Here is a 26,349-nt window from a genome sequence, read left to right as displayed (position 1 = left end):
CGGCTTCTGAAATTGAATTTTACGAGCTGGTGGACGGGGTGAAAGTGGACTTATGGATTTAGAAGTGAGACAGCCTCCCTGTCTTGGCTGGTAGAATTCAGTCGGTGAAAATGAATGTCCTGCCATGTTTTGTTTTTATGTGTGTTTGCTGGTGTTTAATTTTTTTTCAATTAAGGGGCAATTTAACGTGGCTAATCCACCTACCTTGCATATCTTTGGGTTGTTGGGGTGAGACGTACGTAGACACGGGGAGAACATGCAAGCTCAACACGGTCAGTTATCCGGGGCTGGGATGGAATCACTGTGCCACAGTGCTGCCCCGTTTTTAATCAAAATCCTTTGTCGGGCAATGGCGAGATTGATTTTGACATTCGTTTGGTGGGATAAGTAGCCAGGAAGAAGACAGTGCTTAAGATGGATTGTCAGTCGGGGGCTTGGCCCTGCCAAGTATGATATATTATTATTGGGTGGCGAACGCTGAGAAGGTGCTGGATTGGTGTGGCGATCCAGAGGCTTTATGGGTGCGGATGGAGTCGGGCTCATGTAGGGGTCAGGACGTTGGTAACGGCTTTGCTACATTTTTTCCGGGGAAGTACTCCGAGAATCCGGTGGTGGCCTCCACACTGTAATATGGAGACACTTGGGATATGAAGACAATTTGGCAGTACTTGGGGGCGGTATCGAAGTTGGTGCTGGTTTGTATGGAACACATGTTTGAGTCGGCGAGGTTGGAAGCTAGGTTTAGGGGGTGGGAGGAGAAGGCGGTTGAACAAAGAACAAAGAAATGTACGGCACAGGAACAGGCCCTTCAGCCCTCTAAGCCCGTGCCGACCATGCTGCCCGACTAAACTACAATCTTCTACACTTCCTGGGTCCGTATCCCTCTATTCCCATCCTATTCATGTATTTGTCAAGATGCCCCTTAAATGTCACTATCGTCCCTGCTTCCACCGCCTCCTCCGGTAGCGAGTTCCAGGCACCCACTACCCTCTGCGTAAAAAACTTGCCTCATACATCTACTCTAAACCTTGCCCCTCTCACCTTAAACCTATGCCCCCTAGTAATTGAACCCTCTACCCCGGGGAAAAGCCTCTGACTATCCACTCTGTCTATGCCCCTCATAATTTTGTAGACCTCTATCAGGTCGCCCCTCAACCTCCTTCGTTCCAGTGAGAACAAACCGAGTTTATTCAACCGCTCCTCATAGCTAATGCCCTCCATACCAGGCAACATTCTGGTAAATCTCTTCTACACCCTCTCTAAAGCCTCCACATCCTTCTGGTAGTGTGGCGACCAGAATTGAACACTATACTCCAAGTGTGGCCTAAGATTCTATACAGCTGCAACATGACTTGCCAATTCTTATACTCATGCCCCGGCCAATGAAGGCAAGCATGCCGTATGCCTTCTTGACTACCTTCTCCACCTGTGTTGCCCCTTTCAATGACCTGTGGACCTGTACCCCTAGATCTCTTTGACTTTCAATACTCTTGAGGGTTCTACCATTCACTGTATATTCCCTACCTGCATTAGACCTTCCAAAATGCATTACCTCACATTTGTCCGGATTAAACTCCATCTGCCATCTCTCCGCCCAAGTCTCCAAACAATCTAAATCCTGCTGTATCCTCTGACAGTCCTCATCGCTATCCGCAATTCCACCAACCTTTGTGTCGTCTGCAAACTTACTAATCAGACCAGTTACATTTTCCTCCAAATCATTTATATATACTACAAACAGCAAATGTCCCAGCACTGATCCCTGTGGAACACCACTGGTCACAGCCCTCCAATTAGAAAAGCATCCTTCCATTACTACTCTCTGCCTTCTATGACCTAGCCAGTTCTGTATCCACCTTGCCAGCTCACCCCTGATCCCGTGTGACTTCACCTTTTGTATTAGTCTACCATGAGGGACCTTGTCAAAGGCCTTACTGAAGTCCATATAGACAGCATCCACTGCCCTACCGGCATCAATCATCTTAGTGACCTCCTCGAAAAACTCTATCAAGTTAGTGAGACACAACCTCCCCTTCACAAAACCATGCTGCCTCTCACTAATACGTCCCTTTGCTTCCAAATGGGAGTAGATCCTGTCTCGAAGAATTTTCTCCAGTAATTTCCCTACCACTGAAGTAAGGCTCACCGGCCTGTAGTTCCCTTGCTACCCTTCTTAACAGAGGAACAACATTGGCTATTCTCCAGTCCTCCGGGACATCACCTGAAGACAGTGAGGATCCAAAGATTTCTGTCAAGGCCTCAGCAATTTCCTCTCCAGCCTCCTTCAGTATTCTGGGGTAGATCCCATCAGGCCCTGGGGACTTATCTACCTTAATATTTTTTAAGACACCCAACACCTCGTCTTTTTGGATCTCAATATGACCCAGGCTATCTACACACCCTTCTCCAGACTCAACATCTACCAATTTCTTCTCTTTGGTGAATACTGATGCAAAGTATTCATTTAGTACCTCGCCCATTTCCTCTGGCTCCACACATAGATTCCCTTGCCTATCCTTCAGTGGGCCAACCCGTTCCCTGGCTACCCTCTTGCTTTTTATGTACGTGTAAAAAGCCTTGGGATTTTCCTTAACCCTATTTGCCAATGACTTTTCGTGACCCCTTCTAGCCCTCCTTGCTTAAGTTCCTTCCTACTTTCCTTATATTCCACATAGGCTTCGTCTGTTCCCAGCCTTTTAGCCCTGACAAATGCCTCCTTTTTCTTTTTGACGAGGCCTACAATATCTCTCGTTATCCAAGGTTCCCGAAAATTGCCGTATTTATCCTTCTTCCTCACAGGAACATGCCGGTCCTGAATTCCGTTCAACTGACACTTGAAAGTCTCCCACATGTCAGATGTTGATTTGCCCTCAAACATCCGCCCCCAATCTATGTTCTTCAGTTCCCGCCTAATATTGTTAGAATTAGCCTTTCCCCAATTTAGCACATTCATCCTAGGACCACTCTTATCCTTGTCCACCAGCACTTTAAAACTTACTGAATTGTGGTCACTGTTCCTGAAATGCTCCCCTACCAGGTCCAGTACCGCCCCTTCCCTAGTTGGACTGTCTACATATTGTTTTAAGAAGTCCTCCTGGATGCTCCTTACAAACTCCGCCCCATCTAAGCCCCTGGCACTAAGTGAGTCCCAGTCAATATTGGGGAAGTTGAAGTCTCCCATCACCACAACCCTGTTGTTTTTACTCTTTTCCAAAATCTGTCTACCTATCTGCTCCTCTATCTCCCGCTGGCTGTTGGGAGGCCTGTAGTAAACGTTGTGACTGCACTCTTCTTATTCCTGATCTCTACCCATATAGCCTCACTGCCCTCTGGGGTGTCCTCCCGCAGTACAGCTGTGATATTCTCCCTAACCAGTAGCTCAACTCCGCCACCCCTTTTATATCCCCCTCTATCCCGCCTGAAACATCTAAATCCTGGAACGTTTAGCTGCCAATCCTGCCCTTCCCTCAACCAGGTCTCAGTAATGGCAACAACATCATAGTTCCAAGTACTAATCCAAGCTCTAAGTTCATCTGCCTTACCCGTAATACTTCTTGCATTAAAACATATGCACTTCAGGCCACCAGACCCGCTGTGTTCAGCAACGTCTCCCTGTCTGCTCTGCCTCAGGGCCCCACTGTCCCTATTCCTTAGTTCTCCCTCAATGCTCTCACCTTCTGACCTATTGCTCCCGTGCCCACCCCCCTGCCATACTAGTTTAAACCCTCCCGTGTGACACTAGCAAACCTCGCAGCCAGAATATTTATGCCTCTCCAGTTTAGATGCAACCCGTCCTTCTTATATAGGTCACACCTGCCCTGGAAGAGCTCCCAGTGGTCCAGATAACGGAAACCCTCCCTCCTACACCATCTGTTTAGCCACGTGTTTAGCTGCTCTATCTTCCTATTTCTAGCCTCACTGGCAAGTGGCACAGGGAGTAATCCCGAGATTACAACCCTAGAGGTCCTGTCTTTTAACTTTCTGCCTAGCTCCCTGAACTCCTGCTGCAGGACCTTATGCCCCTTCCTGCCTATGTCGTTAGTACCAATATGTACAACGACCTCTGCCTGTTTGCCCTCCCCCTTCAGGATGCCCTCTACCCGTTCGGAGACTGTGATGAAGGCTTTGTTTTCGGAGGGCTGATGTGCGAGCTTTGAGGAATTGGCAGAGAAATTTGAACTTTCATGGGCGGATACATGCAAGATATTTACAGGTGCGTGACTTCACAAAGATCTTGTTGCTGGAGAGGGTTTTGTCGCTGGCAGGGAAGGAGGAGGGGAGTACCGGGAGGTGGGGGGTTGATGGAAGGCTTATATTGGAGGAGGCAGTATTCTTGGAGTGGGTTAAGGCCAAGTGGGAGGAGGAATTGGGGTCTGAGCTGGAGGAAGGGGTGTGGTGTGAGATTCTGCATAGTGTGAATGCAAATCATGTAGGGCTTGTACAGTTGAAGGTAGTGCATATGGCCTATTTGACTAAATCCAGGATGAGTAGGTTGTTTGCGGGAGTGAGGGATGAGTGCAAGCTAACCATGTACACATGCTCTGGTTGTGTCCTTAGCTCGTGAGGTGCTGGGTCTCCTTCTTTGGCACCATGTTGGCGATTCTAGTTGAACTGAAGCCTTGTCCACTCGGGCCCACATTCGGGGGTGTCGGACCTGCCGAAGCTACAGACTGGGGCAGGGCTGATGTTATGGCCTTCGCCTAGCTGATTGCTCGAAGGTGGGTACCTGTGGTTTAGAGGTCAGCTTCTTCACCCAGCACCTCGCTGTATCTTGAGACCGTACACCTTGAGAGGTGCAATTGAAGGGTTCTACCAAAGATGGCAGCCGTTTATTTGTACTGGTCACAGTCAGTTGTTGGGGAGGGGTGGTTCAGATTTGTTTGACTTTCCAGGGGGGGGGGGGGGGGGGGGAGTGCGAGAGTTGGGGAGTTTGTTATCTGTTTGTTTTTGTTATGTAAAAAATTGAAAAAGTTGAATTATTTATTTAATGGATTTGAAGATCCTCCAATCACCACATCAGGATTTTTTCTTCCTTAAAACCTGGGCCCTGATGTTTACAAGAACCATTTCCTTTCCAGGAAATGCTGCTGAGTGTTGTCCTGATTTCAGGTAGGTAACAAATGTCTTGAATGCTTTTAAAGATTTATGTATCAAAGCAGAAAATGTTAGCAGCTCTGCAGATGAGCTAGTATCTGAAAGATTAAGACTGATTAACTTCAGCCAGGGCTCCTGTTCATCATTGCTGACTTGAGTTACTTCCAAAATGTTAACACTTCTGCTGATTAACTGCTTCTGCACTTAATTTTTTGAACTTTATTTTTTAACATCAATTAGATTCTTATTTTTCTGATTTAGTAAACCTCTTTCAGTAAAATTTAGTTCCTTTAGGGTTTCTATTTTAAAAGATTTATGCTTCCTAGTATTTCCTGCCTCTTGCAATTTTAAATGTACAATTTGACTTATTCCTCTTTGTTTTATTCAGGATTGTTTTCTTTTACAAATATAATTGGAAATAGTTATTTTGCAACTGAGATGCCACATATGAAACACTGAGTCTTTGTGATGTAGAAAGGAAATGGGAATGGCCCAGATGCCTCAGAAATGGTCGGCATGAATTTCTTCAGAAATACGAGTGGAAGTGTAAATTATAGCAATTTTGGTCTGGTCTACTTTAAAAATTGTGTACAGACTGAAATGTACACTTATTAAAATATTCCTTGGTCCTAATAAGTTTATACTTCAATGACATACAAACGCACTTTAGAAATGAACGCAGACACATACAAATATATTTTAAAAAAGATTTCACAACTTTTACAAAGCGATACAACATAAGAGTATAACAGACAATTTTTAAAGAAAACCAATTATGATCGGCATAAATTAAATACTTTTGCAGATTAACAATTCTTGAAAGCAACTTTTGTTTTTAGTCACATTTGTGATTGGTTACTCATTTAGATAGGTACCCATCATATTGCAGTAATTCCCATATTTTTGGGTTCAATTCATTTATCACCAATTGTAGTATAATTAACTGAAAAGGTGATGCATCTTATTAAATAATTTCTTTGACATTTTTTAACCATCCTTGCAGAATGCTATGTTGTGAGAAAATGGGTTCCATATGTAACTGCATCAACTTTAATGTCATTCTTTTGCATTACTTTAAAACTCCCAAGTTTACGGATAATGTTGGAAAGAGAAAAACAAAATTTTCAACAAACAAAGCAAAACTTTCATTGTGATTGAGCGAACTTGCAATGTGTGTGTGCATAGTTGTTTCACATGTGCACAGAGTGATGAATCTGCATTGTGTATATGGAGGCCCAGACACGACTTGCTTAAAGTCCAGATACTATCATCCTACATTAACTATTTAATGAATTGTTAATGGTCGCATACATGGGTGACGTCCCAACTCAGCTCTTTCATGCCACAAGAAGAATAGATGACTAATGTACAGATTGTTATCCTAACTTCCATACTAAATAATATTTGTATATGTTTGAGCTTAATACTGTCAAAGCATTGCAAATGAAATTGTCAGCATTAAAAACTAATTTGTGAACTTCCTAGCATCCAGGTTGAAGCATCATAGACAAAGATCTGGAAACTGATTGCTTTGCTACATTTGGTAAAACTAAACTTGGGGCAGAAAATTAGAGGCTTGTTCAAACTTTTTTTCAAATTCTAACTGAACAAAGTCCAAATATTAATTTGTCTTTACCGTAATGTAAACTGGTCTAAACATTAACAATTTCAGTTGGATTTTCCCGATTTCCCATCTTAACTGCTGTGGCAACTAGAAAAATCTACATTTGTTGTTTGTGGTTCTGGCAGGAGATCCGAAGAACCCATGGGAATTATTGCTGCATCTATCAATCTATCTTCCCCCCACTGAATGTGTCCAAGTGACGGGCTGCAATCTCTGACTGAGCAAATCAGGATATATTCTAAACATTAAATATCATTCCCATTAATTTCCCTGTTGACTCATGTTGTTGCAATTATTCCTACCTGGTGCTTTTAAGTCAAGACAGCTGGATTACTGTCTGTTGCCTGTTGAAACCTTGGTTAATGATGTCTCCACCTGAATTCTACATTTATCTGTCAATCAGTGTTGTAATCAATAGCTGATGTCCACTGATTATATTAAAGAATCTTTCATTGCTCAAACACCTTTTCAGCTAACTGAATCCAGTTGCTCACTGGTTCTGGTTAGAACTCTTTGCTATCAACCATTTTTATTTATGGTCCACTGACTCCAGTGGGCAACACTGGTTTGATTGTACTTTGTGAATATTTCTTTTCCAACCTCTTGAACTGGATTTATTTTTTCCAATCGCACACCTATTCTAATGTAATTTCAAAATACATGAGCATGTTTTTATATAGATTGAAGTTAGTCCGTTCTATATGAATCTACCTTACTGGGTGGGTTTACTGGGTCAGACTGTAATTGTGCTTGTTCTTTCTGGAATACTTGGAAAAGTGTGTGTGACTCTTGAATAGTTGGCATTCAAATTGTTGCACCAGTTCCTACAGATTCTGAGTCACAGAACCGTCCCATTGTGGTTTAGATCTGCACACCGTACCTTTAATATCCTCTTACTGCTGACCACTCTTGCAATTCAAACACTATATTTTGGTTACTGAATATTTCCATCTGCATTTCACCTCAACTAGGGAAACTCTGAAGGAAAAGTCACAGCATGGGACACTGAGCAAAAACACACCTTTCTCCATCATTGCAAATTAATGGTGCTCGGCTGAAAGTGAGAGTACAAATGGTTAACAGAAGTAAATCATGTGACCATGTGAACAACAAAGATAACAACTGCTGTTCAAGATGGTGTGCAATGCAATTAGGGAACCAGTCTGCGGTATTAAGTATGAGATTGGCTGTGTGGTTACTGCACTTGAGGAAAATTGTTCTTTACTGTGCCCAGGCACTATGGATGTGAAGCCGGATAATTTGAATGGTGGATATATATAGTTTGCAGATTCCCATCCAAAGGGTTGGCTGGGAGATGATGGTGGATGAGGGGGAGGAGGAGAAGAGGAAAGGGGGTAGAAGGATGGAGGAAGAGGGAAAGAACATTGAATCACAGCAGTCCATGATCGAGCTATATTCAATCCAATATGTTAGGTATTCGTTATGGGCTGTATCTTGTGTGTATTGTATGTTAATGGGAGTGATGAAGGGTCAGGTACTCCCATTCAAATTAAGTGGACATCCAATGCAATGCATTGTGAGCACTATCAGCCACCAGGACAGAGTGCTAACATGGGCAATTTCACAGCAGCCATGTCATGCCCACATCCACTACATGGGACAGGGAATAGCAGTGTCAAAATTGTTGGACGTGAAAGTAGCACATTATCCTGGAGCTTGTCACATAGGACCTTGTTATTTTGAGCCTTGGGCATTCTGGCAGTGGGACAATCGCCAAATGACTGCCAGTTCTCACAAGCAGGGCATCATATGCAAATGGTGCTTTCTAATGGGGTGGAGTGTAGTTATCTTAATTCTCTTTCATCCAATTTTTTCTATTTGATTCTAATTTTTATTTTATTTATTTTAGTTTTTCCAATTAAGGGACACTTTAGCGTGGTCAATCCAACTACCCTGCACATCCTTGGGTTGTGGGGATGAGACCCACCCAGACACGGGGAGGATGTGCAAACTCCACTTAGTGTCCCAGGGCCGGGATCGAACCTGCGTCTTCGGAGCCATGAGGCAGCAGTGCTAACCACTGTGCCATCGTGCTTCCCATCTATTTAATTCTTATTGGCCACAATACACACAAGATTTGGTGCTAGCTTTTTTTTTTTGCACAATAAGAGTTATTCTGAATGGTTAATATGTTGACTACGCAAGGCGCAGTTGCTTGTGATTCAGGACATCCTTGATTTGATTCTTCAAATTAGGTGTGCATTAGGCCTGGATGGTGACATCCTTGAATCATATAAAACTGTTCAGTTCCAAGCATCCTAATGTTCTGACATATGGTTTTGATTGACCTTTCTCTTTTGGGTGTAGGTTTTTGTTGGGACTGAAGAATAGAATCAATGGTTCTTCGTAATCCTTTAAATATACTGTTTGCCCTATTGTTCATACACCTATTTAAAGACAATTAAGTTTACTTCTTGGTGTATGGCATGACTGTGGATTTGATGATGTACATTCAACCCATCTGGTAAAGATGGAAAAGATCCCGTAGCAGGCATGACATATTCTATTAAACTAGAGTAATATTTTACGTTCTATTGAGGTGTTACTCTATATACCTAGATATTTGAGAGATAAATGACAAGATGCTTCATGGGGAATGTGATGTCCATTGGCAGCGTGATCAATATAACCAGCATGCAATTCTGAGCATCTTCCTTTGACCATCTCTCTAGTTTACTGCATTTTCATGTTCACCTTGCTCTGCACATTTGTAGTTAGGATCTTTCACAGCTTGGTGCACCAGCTTCCACCCAGAAAGATCCCAATCCTCCAAACTCATTGAAGATCTCACAACTACCAATTCTGGACATCCTATAACGTTAATCGTAACCTAGAAATCCATTTGTGTGGAAGCAATTTGTATACATCAAGCATAACCTTGTATTTTAGAATGCTATGTACATGGTTAATGAAAATTTAACTCATGGGAGTTTCTCTTCCTCCACACCACCTCTGCAGATGTTACGCAGAAAATGTCTGTTATAAATGTACATATTAGAACTTTACTTTGAAAATAACTTGTCCTTTTTAAAAAGAAATTGTATGGTTTTCAAGTACCCAGTTAAAATATTAAGTATGTATCCACCTTGGATGTTAATATAATTAAATTTGGTATGAAGAGTGCATGCTGTTGTAAGCCTGCATATTTAAAAATTTCTTTCAGAAAAGCTTTAAATAATAAAAAGCAATTTAAAACATTTTCAAATCTTTTTCAACCTTAAAAGCCCCTCTGCCTTCACCTACTGGATTTGAGAAAAAGCAAGTTGCTTGTCAAAGCAAGTGTTGAAAGCAGCTGATCCTTCCTCGGTCACTTGCAATTTTTGATTTCCTATAGCATGTGTTCACTACTTGTATAGCTTTTCAAGCTTGGCTGTAATCCTATCTGGTTTGCTTTCCAGCTTCTGAAATTCTTCTAGGATACATGTTGGATAAAAGTCATGAAAGTTAGTTGTGACTAGAGGACATTTGTGGCAGAACAAATTATTTCACAGCACTTGAGCAGTGATGCATCACAAACAGGATCAGTGTGATCCTCTGTCATTAGCTACATCCTGCAAACGTCTATATAATGCAGTGTGGTTCTCTTGACAAACCCTCTTAGCTGGCAATTCACTGCCATCATCTAAAGACAAGCCCCGCTTCTTGGTTGGAGTTTCACCAGACTTAATCATGCTGTTGATGTCTCTCAGTCTCTGCAGATAGAGAATCAAAGGAAGAAGCAAATGTTATATTTGAGATGCAAAAAATTGAAAATTTGCCTAGCATTCTCAATTCTCTTAAAAAGGAGCTGAATATTTGCTATTAAAGAAGGGATAGTTACTGAGCAGTAGAGTGCATGGATGAGGTTTGTCATGTAGGAAACAAACACTAACACAGATTTGAAGGGCAAAGTGGCCTGCTAGTCTAATTACAGTAGCAAGAGAAACTATTAATCCGAAGAAAAGTTTGAGTATCTTTCACAAATCTTTGCTATTTTTTACTCCACGTTTTAAGAAAGCTATTGTGAAACAGAAATCAATTTTATATATATATGTTAGAAAGCCATTCGCTTCAGTGATTTTCCCTGAATATTTTGTGTTGAACAAGCCTTCACGGTCTTATCTGGTCTTAAGATGAAGCGCTAGTTTAACACAAGATGCCATCTTGGGAAAAGGATTTGAATCTTGTACGAGGAACTGCCAGACAAAGGATTGCTAAGCAGCTAGTTGCTGCTTGTTTTGGCTGCAGTGCTCATTCAGGAGGCTCCAGAACATTTGGTGATTAGCACTGGATTGGGAGTAAAAGATGATGTTGAGGATTTTAAATGCTATTTAGATTTTTATTCATTTGCTGCTGGAAGTTTGAAGAGGATTTTTGAAACACATTGAGAAACTTTCTGGGACACTTTGTCAAGACTTCACAAATATCATTTTCTTAGGAATTCACCTAAAAAATTAGTACTATGTGACTTCACCTCTGCAGGTGTAATGGGAGGATGAGGCTGGGCAGAGTAATGGGAGGAGGAGGCTGGGCAGAGTATCACCATGTCTGCAGGACAAAGTGACAGAGGGCAAAGTGGAGTCCTCCACATCCTTCGCCTCCTCGTGACCTCCTCCACCAGGACTGCCAATGTAGCATCAAGTCCCTGAGCACCCTCTCACTTAGTAGCACTTTTCGGGATGGTACAGGGACTGTGTAAATCTGCTCACTTCACACTTTAAATAGAAGTAAGTGCATCGTGCCCACCCAGACTACTCTGAGAAAAATACATCTAATCAGCTTTCGAGCTAAATTTAGGATTCCCAGGCAAGTTCAAATTGTACCCAGTAGTTGGGACCAGACTTTCAAGCTGATGTATTTTTAGCACACGACTAATGCAATTCCTGTTTTCATCCTTTCACCCAACTAACGCCCTAATTTTAATTTTTTTTGTTGGTGTCACAAAAAGATTATGGCACATGAGGGCAGCAAGGTGGCGCAGTGGTTAGCACTGCTGTCTCACGGTGCCGAGGTCCCAGGTTCGATCCTGGCTCTGGGTCACTGTCCTTGTGGAGTTTACGCATTCTCCCCGTGTGAGCGTGGGTCTCACCACCACAACTGAAAAAGATGGGCAGGGTAGGTGGATTGGCCACGCTAAATTGCCCCTTAATTGGAAAAAATTAATTGGGTGCTCGGTTTATTTAAAAAAGAGATTATGGCACATTCTGACACACAGCACCAATTATGTATATATAACATTGGTTATACAGAAACTAACTTATCATTGTAACTTACCTTTGATGGACTTTTGCTAAAACAGTAAAACATTTTTTCTCGTGGCGAGAGGGAGCCCCCATTCTTGTGGGGTGAAATATAGATGGAGTGATGCTGAGAGAGTAAAACCCTGCGTGGTGATCCTGTCCTTACAGATGGGAAGGGCGATAAAGATGGAGCTTCACTCTACAAACAAACACATTCTTCAAATTCACTCACATGCATGATTAAGATATTGAAATAATATTGTTTCTCATTCACCTTTTACATCAAAATATTTTGGTATCCTTGGTTTGCACCATATAATAGCTCTCCTTCCCCATGGGTTAAATTCTACAGAAGTGAATATAGATCTTAACAACAATGTTATAAGATGACAAATTGTACTTGTTAAGAGGTTGCCCTGTTTAATAAGGTGAGCTGAACAAATTATAGTTTTCAGAAGATGTGTGACAAAGGAATCTGCACCACTGGCATTTAAATGGTAACAGCCAGTAACATGACTGAAATTCCATCAGTTTCCCAATAACATGACTTTGTGACTAATTAAGATTATTATTATAATTTTGTGGGGTTCTCCACTGCATAGTAGTTACATCAAATAATATGGCTCACAGTGAGACACCTCAAAATGAAATTTAACTGCAACCAAACTCGTAAAAAGGCAATAGATGTTTGAGGTATACAATATATTTTGCAGCAATTAATATGCCCTACTGCACAAAACTAAACCCTGCAACTGTTCCTGGATAAATTATCTTGGTTCATAGCCCCTTTTGAAGTGGACCATTTATTTATAAAACTATAATGGCCTCTGAACAAAATTGATTTCTCCATGCAACTTGCAGTAAAATGAATGTTGAATATTCTCTTGCCCTCCTGATAAATGGCACTCTGTGTATAATTAGGAACCATATTATAAATTATAACTTTATGGTCAAATTGGTTATAAAGTGCAGAAGTAAACCATTTCAAATTGTTCAAGATTTGCAGTGCAATATAAATGTACATTATTATATGTACAAACATCAACACATTGGTAAGTTGCAGATGTGCAAATGAGGCTTTAAAAAGCACGCCTGAAACATTTTAAGCAAAGTGCGCATTTAGGAGACCCAAAGCAGTGACTAAAATACTCATTGTTTCATTCTGGAATATCTGGATTTGACTCTAGACTGATATGTTGGAGGTTTCCTCAATAAACTAGCAAACTGAGAGAACTTCAGCTCACCACTAAACTGGGGACAAGTCCACAATCAATTCCAATAAAATCAAAACTACCCATTATCTATCTCTTGGATATTAAATTGTCAACAGAACTCAAATGTTATGGGGACACCAGTATGAAATACAGGTATTGTTGGGGTATTTTTCTGCATTTGGAGTTGAGGCACTTTTTTGGGTCAGAACAGAATAATCTTTCAATGTTTCTGTTTCTCTCAACTTCTTGAGTGCACCCGAGCACCTACCTCTTGCATATCCTTTTCATTGGTAGAAAGTGAAATTCGGGTTTTATTTTTATTTGTGTGTTAACATTACATATCGAGAATGAAGTTGTCGATGTTAATTTATAACCTCAATATCCAGCTTTGAATGAATGGTAAATGTTCCAGTGCTCTCTGGTGGTAGAAACCTGAAACTGCAGCCCTACAGTTTAAACTTAAAAACAATAGCAGTCAAATCAATGAGGATATTTAAAAATAATCCCAAACACAGGAGAAAATATAAAAGATCTTGGGCGAAATTCTCCCGAAACGGCACGATGTCCGCCGACTGGCGCCCAAAACGGCGCCAATCAGACGGGCATCGCGCCGCCCCAAAGGTACGGAATGCTCCGCATCTTTGGGGGCCGAGCCCCAACATTGAGGGGCTAGGCCGACGCTGTAAGAATTTCCGCCCCGCCAGCTGGCGGAAACGGCCTTTGTTGCCCCGCCAGCTGGCGCGGAAATGACATCTCCGGGTGGCGCATGCGCGGGAGCGTCAGCGGCCGCTGACAGTTTCCCACGCATGCGCAGTGGAGGGAGTCTCTTCCGTCTCCGCCATGGTGGAGACTGTGGTGGAGGCGGAAGGGAAAGAGTGCCCCCACGGCACATGCCCGCCCGCGGATCGGTGGGCCCCGATCGCGGGCCAGGCCAGCGTGGGGGCACCCCCCGGGGCCAGATCGCCCCGCGCCCCCCCCCAGGACCCCGGAGCCCGCCCACGCCGCCTTGTCCTGCCGTTCAAAAGGTGGTTTAATCCATGCCGGCGGAACAGGCAATTTATCGGTGGGACTTCGGCCCATCCGGGCCGGAGAATCGAGCGGGGGGGCCCGCCAACCGGCGCAACCCGATTCCCGCCCCCGCCGAATATCCGGTGCCGGAGACTTTGGCAACCGGCAGGGGCGGGATTCACGCCCCCGCATAACTGGCGTCACCCGCGCATGCGTGTTTGCCGTCCTCTCCGAGTCTGCCCCGCAAAAAGATGTCTGACGGATCTTGCGGGGCTGCGGAAGAAAGGAGGTCCTCCTTCAGAGAGGCTGGCCTGACGATCGGTGGGCACCGATCGCGGGCCAGACCCCATTTGAGGCCCCCTTTGGTGCAGGATCCGCCCCCCCCCCCCAGCGATCCTGCGCTGTTTCCGCCGGCAGCGACCAGGTGTGGACGGTGCCGGGGGGAACCCGCCGTTTTGGGCAGGCCTCTCGGCCCATTAGCACTGAGAATCGCGGGGGTACCGGTGAATCGCCATTTTGGCTGTCTCGGGCGATTCACTGGACTGTGCCGCGCAAAACGCGATTGTGCCGATCTGGCCGCTTCCGTGAATCGCGGGAGGGTGTTGGACCGGCGTCGCGGGAAAATTTGGCGACCCAGGCGATTCTCCAAACCGGCGCGGGAGCGGAGAATCGCGCCCCTAACCTTTGGACATGAAGGAGCAATTTGGCATAGCCAATCTACCTAACCTACACTTCACCGGGAGAACGTACAAACTCCACACAGTCACCCAAGGTTGGAATTGAACCCGGGTCCTTCGCGCTGCGAGGCTTACCACTGAAATGCTTACCACTGAAATGCCCAAATAATCTGCTTTTGTGGTGCTGATTTAGTAATAAATATTGGCCATGATATCAAGGTTGCTTGCTCGACTTTAAAATGGGACATTTTACTTCCATCTGAGAGCAATTTGAGCATCGTTTTTTTATAATCTTTATTATTGTCACAAATAGGCTTACATTAACAATGCAATGAAGTTACTGTGAAAATCCCCTAGTCGCCACACTCCGGCGCCTGTTCGAGTACACTGAGGTCGAATTCAGAATGTCCAATTCATGTAACAGCATGTCTTTCGGGACTTGTGGGAGGAAACCGGAGCACCCGGAGGAAACCCACGCAAACACAGGGAGAACGTGCAGATTCCGCACAGGCAGTGACCCAAGCCGGGAATCGAACCTGGGATCCTGGCGCTGTGAAGCAACAGTGCTAACCATTGTGCTACCATGCCGCCTATTAACATCTCATCTAAAAATCAGCACGTCTGATAGTGCAGCAGCCCCTCAGTGCTGTAATGGATTATCACCACTGATTTTTGAGTTCACGTCCTGGAGTGTGGCTTGAACTCAATAACCACCTACTTCTGAGCTTAAGAGTACTGTCATACTTTTATGATCTACAATAAAAGTTAAAATGTTTTCGTTGCTATTTAGTTAGCTTTAGTACCATGTAAAATGAAAACTCTTGGCCATGCAACTGCCATCTTACCCCACTTTCTGTATTTGATGAGGAATATTTCAGTGCAAATGCTTTCACTCTTCTGATGTAGATATTATTGTAGAATTGGATGAGATCTCCTCTCTCCTCTTCTTCTATATCACTATTAGCTCCAGCTAGTCGAGTTGGGGTAGGTGGTGCACTGCTAGGCTGGGGTACTGGAAGTGTACTGTTAGACCTCATGTTTGGACTGGAGTCTCTGCTGGCTGCATAAAACAAAGCAATTTACAACTAAAATAACGAAAGAAATGTAACTTGAAAGAGATGATTACATGACACCACAGTCGGTTGACTAGCAGAGTTGGGGAAAAGAGATACTAGGTTGGGGGGGTGGGGGGGGGGGGTTAAGGGGCGGGAAAGAGTGTCCCCATTAAAGCTCCTGCATTGTGCACACTGGTTTTGGGCACAAGGTGTTGTCTTAACATTTGGATTTAACAGTGAGTAGCTAACAAAAAATGCACCGGAAAATATGAAGAAGAAATGAACAAGGGAGTGGGAAGGGTGATAAATTTCAAAAATATGGTTTAAAAAAAAAAAATGATCTGCTTAATTTCCCCCACTACTTTCATGTAAAGAAAATGTGGTCAAAACCTGAAGTATTATTATCTTGTGCCAAACACAGAGGATGAAATAAATCAGCTATAATTGGAGCCAGTGCCTACAATTACCTTGTTAATCAAGGTTCTTGGCAGCTGTATTAGCCATGTCTTTCAACAAAACTACGTTAGCTAATTCTTCAAAATAATTTCACAATTAACTTTATATGATTACAAATGCAGGTGTTGAATTCCACCCACAGTTCTTCATAAATGGGTTAATTAAAATAAATATATCCCTAGAGATGCACAATGGAACAGAACATAGAAATAGAACATACAGTACAGAAGGAGGCCATTCAGCCCATCGAGTCTGCACCGACCCACTTAAGCCCTCACTTCCATCCTATCCCCGTAACCCAATAACCCCATCTAACCTTGTTGGTCACTAAGGGCAATTTATCATGGCCAATCCACCAAACCTGCACATCTTTGGACTGTGGGAGGAAATCTACGCAGACACGGGGAGAACGTGCAGACTCCGCACAGACAGTGACCCAGCAGGGAATCAAACCTGGGACCCTGGAGCTGTGAAGCCATAGTGCTATCCACTTGTGCTACCGTGCTGCCCCAACAGGATAATGCAGTGGCCCAGTGGAGTAGAGCAGTATTATACAACCTCAATGCCATACAAATTTTCTGTGTATTGATCTGCACAAAGGCAGAACAATATATTTAAAATTGGCAAATTTATAGAAACCCTGCCTTGTTTTAAGACATGATGTGGAGATGCCGGCGTTGGACTGGGGTGAGCACAGTAAGAAGTCTTACAATACCAGGTTAAAGTCCAACATGTTTGTTTCGAACACTAGCTTTCGGAGCACTGCTCCTTTCTCAGGTGAATGTTCTCAGATACTTGTTTTAAGACAAGTTAGAGTAATTTTATCTGAAACCATATATATGAGCTGCAAGGTGCCACAATGTATTAAAAAAATGTATTAAACATAAAATAAAACCTGAATATCTGAATAGCAAAATGAAACATGTTTGAGATACTTACTCCTGTCTCTGTTAGTCTCAGTTGGTGAACCCTGACGACCACTACTGTCACTACTGCCAGATGTTCGTCTTCTGCGAGCTTTTAATAGCACACTTCTGTAAATCTACAAGGACAAATACAACATCAGTCACAGTACACCTTAAAGAGGACTGTAAAAACTAAATAACTTAAATCACAATTAAAAGCAGTGAGAAGTGAGTTTGTTAATTTTTGTACAGCATTAATGGAAAACATAGCAAATTATAATGAATGCCTTGTATGCATCAAAGTATTGATCCAATGGAAGTATGTAGGGCCCAGTGATATGGAAGATAATTTCATTTAAATATTGAGTATCATGGTGTGTAGTGGTCAATAATCTACCATTACTTCATTTGTAATTCCCTATATGTCTAAGGCTTAAATCAATACTGCTCACATACCTGAAGGGCGTGATTCTCCAGGAAGATTTCTAAGCGTTGTAGTGAGCGGGAATTGCCGTGTGCTTCCCGGCGCTTGGCCCAGCGAGGCCAGGAACACTATTCAACATTAATTGGTCCACTTAACGAGGCCTCACGGGCTTCTCGCAAATGAAGTCTCGCTAGCTGATTTGCTGGGTCCGCGTTCGCCAGGCCCCTGCTAACAAGGTCAAGTAGCACTTAAACTGCACTTGCTCAGCTAACCCCAGCCAGCTCGCAACAATGGCACCAAAGAGACTATCCCCAAGATTTGTGTCGCTGACCTGGGAGGTTGCTAGACGCTGTGGAGGCCAGGAGGGATGTCCTGTTCTGTTCCCCCGAGGGTCCGGGAGGGTCAGCCATAGGGCAGCCAGTGCTACCTGGGACGAGGTGGTGGCGGCAGTGACCTCGGGGAGTGTGACTAGGAGGACTGGCCTGCAGTCATTCACCCCCCCCCCCCCCACCCCTGTGAAGCATGTGTGTGGCAAACAATGCCCCCCTCTGTGTCTCCTCAGGAAAAGATCTCCCACAATTGCCAGAAGAGGGCCAGACTGGCAGTGGTGTGCCAGACATCAGGATCCTCACCACCTTTGAGGAGTGTGCCCTGGAGGTGACCTGTGTTGCAGAGGACAGGGCGGTCACCAATGCAGAGGCTGACGGGTGCCACAGAGGTGAGGAACCACCGGGCCTCACCCGAAGGATCTGTCAAACGTGAGTTGTTATTGCCTTACTGACTGACCAATCCCTGCCACTGACCATGTCCATTCTCCCGTAGGTCCTCCAGCCGATGCCGCCGCCCATCCCGGGCGGCACCCTCTCCAGCCTCCCAGGAGATCACCTTGGATGAGAGCTCCGAGGTGGCCACCGCAATAGTCATGGCACAGCTATTCCCACCGTCCACCAGCGCTGATACACACACCTTGGTGGGAAATGTTAGTGGTCAGACTACTGGGACACAATCTGGTGAGCACTGCACTGCCACTGATGGACATCAGGTGAAGGCAGGAACGCCCAGACGAGACAGCACTCCGAGTTCTGCTGGATCCCGGGACCCAGCTGGGTCCCAGCCTGATGCTGAGCCTGTGGAAAAGGTCATCAAGGAACTGATGGAGATGAAAGGGTGTGGCTGGCACATTCAGAGGGAGGTGTCAGTGACACTCCAGCAGATCCATAGCCACTTGGAGGAGTCCCAGAGGCTACGGGCGCAGGAGATGTCGCCGGCAATTCATGCCACCGAAGCCAACACTGCTAGGGTGGTGATCACAGTGGAAAGCCTGGTGCACAGCATCGGGCACCATTAGTGAAGGTGTCCAAGGCGTCGCGCAGTCGGTGACGGCCATGGTTGAGGGTCTCGACAGAATGTCCGCCTTGCTGGGGGATGTCATCCAGTACCAGGCTGGCCTTGATGAGGTTCTGTGGGACATCTCCTGCTCTTGGATGGGAATGGCCGAGGCGCTGCAGAACTTGTTCCAGTCGCATTGCTGAGGCACTGCAGAGCTTGTCCCAATCACTGAGGCGCGTCGTCCAGGGCATCGACACGATGATGTGGACCACAGCAAACTGCCAGGCCTGGCAGAGTCAGATGATGCAGGGACATCCGGGGCTTGAACCAGTTGCCCCTCCATCCCAAGGCAAACCCCAGGGTCTTATGGGCACCGAGCGGGAGGACAGGACGCCGGGTGCCAACCCGGACCTGTCCCATTGAGTGGCGATGGTGGCCACCAGCTCCCCTGAGTTCCACCCCTCTGATGAGGCCTCGTCTCACAGCCAGCACACGGGACAGGGCGGCACGACTGTGCATGTGCGACCAACAAGCGAGCCGGGGCCCTCCGGCCTCAGAGCCCCCAGAGGACGCCCATCAGGGGCATCGAAGGCCACTGGACATGGTAAGCAGCTGGCTGGCCTGCGCCTCAGCTGTGCATCCTGGGGACACAGCTAGATGTAGTGGTAGAGCTTGGACAAAGCGCATCGAGGATCAGTGAGGGCACCTGGGGAGGGGGTGCGGGGAGTGGTGAGGGGGCTGAAGGTGGGGGCAGCACCATCGGGAGGGTGGGGAATTGTCACACACCTTTGTGCACAACTAGTATGATGCCTCTGTCACCTTCCACAATACGGGCTGACCTCCGATCCCTTGACTCATCTCTCCAAGCATCTCCCCCCCTCCCCGTGGCATTCCCCCACCCTCTGGCTGTGGACATGTGCCCGGAGCTGTGTCTCATCCCCTGGGTGTTTGGGTGTTGGCTGTTGCATGTGTGGTGATGCCTCCTGCAATGTTCAACCACAGTGTCCAGACATCAAGGTGTGATTGGGATGCTGGGCAATGACTCCCACATGCTACATGGCCCACCCACGAGAATCCACATGGGTTGTGCGAAGTGCTCACTTAACCACGATTGCCAATTCTCTATTAGCATAGCCAGAGGCCTCGGCAGACAATGGTGTTATGGGTGGTCCGTGGGGCAGACAGGCAGGGACAGGGATTGCCACAGGAATGGGTACACACGATCCAGGGTTGGCATGGTGGTGCCACGAGCGGTTGCCCCGGGAGTGTACCCCCAATCCTCCCATGGCGGACCACCCCTGCGGAGAGTACCCCACCCCTAGCTGAGGGTTTTCAACCCCCACTGAGCACTGGGGTGGCACATCCAGCGCCGCTGGGCTCTTTGCTTGTGAGCAAAGATGGATACTATACTTCTCGGCTCCCCACAGAAACCCTCCCGTCAGGTTCACGTTTATGAAAAGGAGTACTAATCGGCGCCAGCAAGACCACCTTGCTGGGGAGGCCGTTGAATGACGGGAGGCCGTTGGATTATGGGGTGGCTTTCGTTAATTGTGGGGCTTAAGTGGTGATAATTGGTTTCTCGCCACGCTACGGCGAGATCCCGATTCTGCCTAGATGAACGGGCCAGTTGCATCGCAAATTGCTTGGCGCCCAGCGTGGTTCTCGTTTTTGGCCTCTCCCGCTATTCACTGGCCTCGTTTTGTTTGAACAAGAGCGTAACGAGGCCGGAGAATCGCGCCTGGCGTTTCTTCTGACACCTTTCACCTGGACAAGATATATAGAAATGGTTTTTGCCCAATATCTGATTTTTCTACCAAGTCTAATTTTGCAACCAACTCTTTATTCCAACATTTCTTATTTTCCTTTTCTTATATCAATACTGGTATTAACAGTGCTCCTTGAAACTTACTGTTCCATTTAAGGGCAATTACTCCAGTTTTTACCCTTTCCTCTGCCTTTTTGGTGTTAAGTCAAGTCTCATGGAAATGTCTCCTTTCCTAGTTCCAGAAATGGAGATCTCTCCTGTCTGTCATTCCACCCTACAACAATCTACAAGCTTTAGAAAAAAAGTTTGGAACCATCAATTCATTAGTTCCTGATTTGAATTTTTTTTTTTTTTAGTTAAGAATTTTGTCCTGATTAACCTCCTTTGCTGCTCTTTTCATCCTTGTTGGTGTCTTGTAAAAATGGACATTAAAGGTTTTGTGGCTAACTGGGAGTTGAGAAGGCTAGTTTGTTTATGATCTAGCCATCTGTGCCTTTTTAGCCATTATACCTTTGTAAAATATAAAGGTGTTACACAGCTATCTTGCAAATGTCATGTAAACCGTGTGTTAGAACCTGACTGTCTTCATGCACCAACAAGTAACACGCAGGGTCAGCCTAACACCCAACCATACAACACATCTTATTGGTGTCCATTTGTTCTTTGGGACTACCTGGAATGTAACACTTTACTGAACAGGCACGGGAGGTAGGATAAGCAGTAGGATTAGGATAAGCAAGGGTTCTTGATATATGTAGCTCCTGACACCTCAAATCAAATCTCTTTCAATTGTCTATAGTAAAAAGTAGCTTTTGAGTGCTTGCTGCTCACCAGAAGGCAATAGCTCATAATTGGCTGCTGTTTTACAAGCATGAATGGTGCCTCAATGCTTCACTGAAATGGTCATTTTCTTTTGCATATTTTATGCTTTTGGCTACAAATATTTGACGTACATATTTCCCACAGGGACCAAAAGATAGGGATCAAGATTTGGAATCTTAGCTTATTTTTCCTTTCGCAGTCCAAGGATGCTGAACCAATACAACTAATTATATCTTGGCTCAGATCATTTAATTTGATACAGGCTGCCGTCTAATTTGCTTGGTCGTTTAGTATACCACCCAGTGCATTAAGCATTGAATTGTCATTACAACCATTATTATCATGATGATGATTCTTAATCATAATCTCAATAAATATTTTGGGCTGGAATTCAGAATTCTCTGTTTTTTTGAGAGATCAGTCCAACTAAAGATCGGGTTTTCGGAGAGGAAGATTCAATAAGAGGGTGTCACTATAATGAAAAGAACATGCAGCAAATAAGTTGCTGAAAATGACAATTCATGCTCTACATTTCTTTATTCTTACTTTCTTCGACTCCTACACATTTTTTTAAAGTAGAAGGAACTATGAATGAATTAACTTAAAAACTAAAAACAACTAGGGCAGCACGGTGGTGCAGTGGTTAGCACTGCTGCCTCACGGCGGCGAGGTCCCAGGTTCGATCCCGGCTCTGGGTCACTGTCAGTGTGGAGTTTGCACGTTCTGCCAGTGTTTGCGTGGGTTTCACCCGCACAACCCAAAGATGTGCAGGGTAGGTGGATTGGCCATGCTAAATTGCCCCTTAATTGTAAAACATGAATTGGGTACTCTAAATTTATATTAAAAAAATTAGAACAACTTATTCTTTCAACTTATTTCATAATTTTATTGAACAGGTGAACATATGTCTTGCTAGCTATGATGTGTAACACTATTTGCATTTTATATGAAACAGATATGGTTATTTTTAAAGTCCATGTTAGATACTGCCTACAAACATATTCTTCTCTTCTAGTTTGAGCTACAGTAAATCTGGTAGTTAGATCTAAAACACATGAACTAACACGGAAAGAATGTAAATGTACTGCCAGTGATTTTTCAAATATTATTTTCCCAGGTGTCGGTCTTTTGTGCCCGTTAGAAGAAATAAAAGAGCCAACATAAACCATTTCCAGAAATGTGAAACTTTTAAAGCACCACGTGAACTAAATCAATTGCCCCAAAGGATCAAATTCATGACGTGTAATTATCACATAAAGCTTACTGTCTTTTAAAAATAAACACAAAACATTTTAACACAACAGGCGCATTTTATAAGAGTTTTAATTACATTTGTAGTGCAACTCCCCGATTTGTAACTATAAACCAGTTACTTTTACCAAAAAGTGACTTGAAGGAAATGTAGTTAAGTGAATGGAATTCCTCGTCTGTTGAAAGTAATGTCCTTTCGATTTCAATGGTAAATTCAAGTTAATGGTAAATTTGAAAAGTCCATGGATTTGCCCAAGACAGCAAAGCAAGAGACCCAAGTCAGGTTTATCAAAAATACCCAATCCAAATGTCATGCTGGTTACAGCTGAAAATCATAAGTTAACTCAAACATTGTGTTGGGATTTCAAGAGAGTACATATTTTATTTTTGTTTCCTGTTTTTTGTTATTTTCTCCTCTTTTCAGGTCCTTTTGCTCTACAGAATGTGCTTCAGCTTTGGAGCTCACAATTCAGGCTAATAATTCAACATATTCCAGCAGCCCACTGCATGTACTCCAGGGTTTCACATTCAGGTTGGGTCATGGTGACCTGGATTGATCAGTGCTTCAGAGTGCAATTTAGCTAAAGGCATAAAACGATTACTTATTGAACAGTGGCTATTCTGAAATTATCCAGAAATGGAAAATACAATGAACTCTATTGTCACTTGCCAAGAAATGTTTTTGTCAACAAGAATCATTCAGTGACTGGACTACTTGTAATTCTAATAAATAACTTAATTAGGGGAGGTAGAGATTAGTGGGGTGTGGGGGTAGAGGTCTGGGGGTGCTGCACTCAATTTTGTAGGCAAAATAAATTGAATGTTCAAAAGTTCACAAGTTATCAGATCTAAAGATTATCCAAAAGTAAAAAAATAAATTTGGGTTAAGTGCACTGGCAAAACCTTCCTGAATGGGTAGTCTTATGAGATTAGGTTGGACAGGCTGGGCTTGTTTCCACTGGAGTTTAGAAGAGTGAGGGGGTGACTTGATTGAAGTACATAAGATCCTGAATGGTCTTGACAAGGTGAATGTGGAAAGGATGTTTCCTCTTGTGCACGAGTCCAGAACAATGGGGCATTGACCACCCTTAGGGCAGAGTTGAGGAGAATTGTTTTCAGTGGGCTGTGCAACTTTGGAACTTTCCCTCAGAAGGTGGGGGAAGTATCTATACAATCCCTGCAATGCAGGAGGAGGCCATTCAGCCCATCGAGCCTGCACCAACCCTCCGAAAGAGCTAGGTCCACCCCCCCCCCCCATCTCCGTAACCCTGCGCACTGACCATGGCCGATCCACCTAACCTGCACACCTCTGGACTGGGGAACGAAACCAGAGCACCCAGAGGAAACCCACGCAGTTATGAGGTGAATGTGCAAACCCCAGACAGTCACCCAAGGCTGAACCAATTGAACCCGGGTCCCTGTGAGGCAGCAGTGCTAACCACCATGCCACTCCAAAAATTTTTTTCTTGGAATTAATTAGAAATGCATTTGGTTTATTCACTCACTAAACTCACAACCCTTGTTAAAATCTCTAAGCGAAGAGACTCGTAAATTTAAAACTTTCCAGTTAATTGAAAGTTATCGGGGATAAATAGGGATGTGAAACTCAAAACACAAATAATCTGATCGAATGGTAGAGCGGATTAGAAGGGCTTACTTCTGCTCCTATTTTGTTATGTTCATTAAAGTTGGGGGAAAAAAAAAAAATCAGGATTAGATGACAACTAATATGAATATATTAAGAAATTGGACATGTAATGATGCCAATTCTTTTAACTTTACATTGATGCGGGAAAACATTGACAACATTAAAAGAAAAGCATTTCAAGAACTCCTGGTCAAAACAAAAGCAACAAATCCAAATCAATGTCATTTCACGATTGGCAGATTTTGCCTAACAAATCTGCTGAAATTATTTTCAAAATGCAGAGTTGCAAAAAGGTTATGCTGGCTGTGGTATGACAGTATAATGGGTTATAGTACTGGACCTGTTCTCCTCCTCCAAGGCCTGTCTCTTTGATCAAGTTGTTGGTCACCTATCCCAAAATCACCTTGAGCGACAGTGTCAAATTATGTTTGATAATGCTCCTGTTAAATGCTTTGGGCGATTTTACGATATTAATGGTGCCATGTAAATACATTGTTGTATTGCCAGCTGTAATCCCAATAAATTCAATAAATTTGACCACTTGTGGCCAAAAAACAGGTGAACTCAAAAACATAGCTGATTTACTACCTCTGGGTAGGGATCTAACAGGCTACTTTAGACTAGACTATATGTGACTGCGGACATTGTTAATTGTTCGTGTCCGCTGAAGAGTCCGAGGAGGCCGTTTGATTTTAAATAGGGCCATGCCAATGTCACCCACATCCTCAAAATAAATAATTTAAATAAACTTGGATTTGGAAAACTTTTAATAAAGTTGCTAATCAAAGATTAATGTCTAAATTACAGTTTTGTGAGTTTCAAAATACAGCTGTAGATGGAATGACTAGACTAAAGCAAGTTTTGGGAGAACATGAGGTGCAATGGGTGGTCAGCACCATCAGCACTCCTGTGAAAACCCATCAGGATGCAGCATCTGATGGCCAATGTCACAGTACAATAGTGGAAGCTAAATTGCAGCCATCATTGCTCTGTTCAAAGATGCTTCTAGGGAATCACAGCAGTCTTTCAACCTGCTCTTCATCAGATCAGTGGAACTGCTAAGGCACTGTTCCTGGAGAATGTCCATGGTTCCGTGGAACATGAATTTGCTGGAAGTGATGGTCAACAATAGAGGAAGAAATGCAAGAAGTATGGGACTATTGATGAATGAGGAGTTGTGGTTGCGATTATTCCTATTGCTCATGGATTATTGGATTACATGGAGCCTAGGCACAAAGGGGCTGTCTCCCCTCCCTTCCACTTCCTCCTTCTCCTCAGCTTCCACCTGAATGGTGATGGCAAGCGTTATGCAGCATCAGCACATTATCAAAAATCTTGATACCCATTCAGTAAGTACTGCAGGAATCCCCCAGAGCAGCCCTGGCAGTGGAAGAGTTGTTTAGGACTCCAATGATCTGCTCTATAATGTAGTTCTCAGCACAGACCTGCTTTCAATTCATGAATATGGCCAAGTTCATATCACATGCATACAAAGAACTGTGCATGCAGTCAAGGATAGGGGAAATCTGCAAATAGTGTAAAGTTTCATGCTCGCACTGCTTGCTTATCTCTGGCAAGAAGAGGGACTGAGATGAAGCCTTCTCGCAGTGTATAGCGATTCTCAGTGGCTTCTCTTCTGCAGCAGTGAACTGCAAATTGAAATGTAGCTTGTATCTCAACCAGCAACCTGGAGGAACTGGATTCATAAAGGTTGAGAGTTGTGATCATCTTAACAGCCACAGGCAATGTTGTCTTTGAGCCAACAGTTGGGCTTCAGCAGTTGGCAAATTTCAGTCAATTACCTTTTTAATGAAGTGAAGATGTCAAATGCATCATC

The 26,349-nt window shown here is 44.1% G+C and overlaps 1 protein-coding gene across 2 annotated transcripts in view; it reads right to left on the bottom strand.

Annotated features, from left to right (window-relative positions):
• Positions 1-5,759: 5,759 nt before the first annotated feature.
• Positions 5,760-26,349, bottom strand: part of rbl2 (retinoblastoma-like 2 (p130)) — a 239,909-nt gene continuing 219,319 nt past the window's right edge. The window contains exons 19-22 of one of the 2 annotated variants that reach the window (XM_072518251.1): positions 17,308-17,410; positions 15,703-15,917; positions 11,993-12,157; positions 5,760-10,431 (exon numbers count right to left, since the gene is read on the bottom strand). In XM_072518251.1, the coding sequence (XP_072374352.1) occupies positions 10,261-10,431; positions 11,993-12,157; positions 15,703-15,917; positions 17,308-17,410 (654 nt within the window). In that variant the 3' untranslated portion in view covers positions 5,760-10,260. Of the gene's footprint in view, positions 10,432-11,992; positions 12,158-15,702; positions 15,918-17,307; positions 17,411-23,005; positions 23,446-26,349 lie in introns of those variants that run through there. The other variant, XM_072518252.1, reaches the window with a different exon arrangement.

This window comes from Scyliorhinus torazame, chromosome 10 (genome assembly GCF_047496885.1).
Source record: "Scyliorhinus torazame isolate Kashiwa2021f chromosome 10, sScyTor2.1, whole genome shotgun sequence".
In the NCBI taxonomy this organism is placed as follows: domain Eukaryota; kingdom Metazoa; phylum Chordata; class Chondrichthyes; order Carcharhiniformes; family Scyliorhinidae; genus Scyliorhinus; species Scyliorhinus torazame.
The sequence above is the reverse complement of the archived record's forward strand: the minus strand, read 5'-3'. Positions and strand labels throughout refer to the sequence as shown.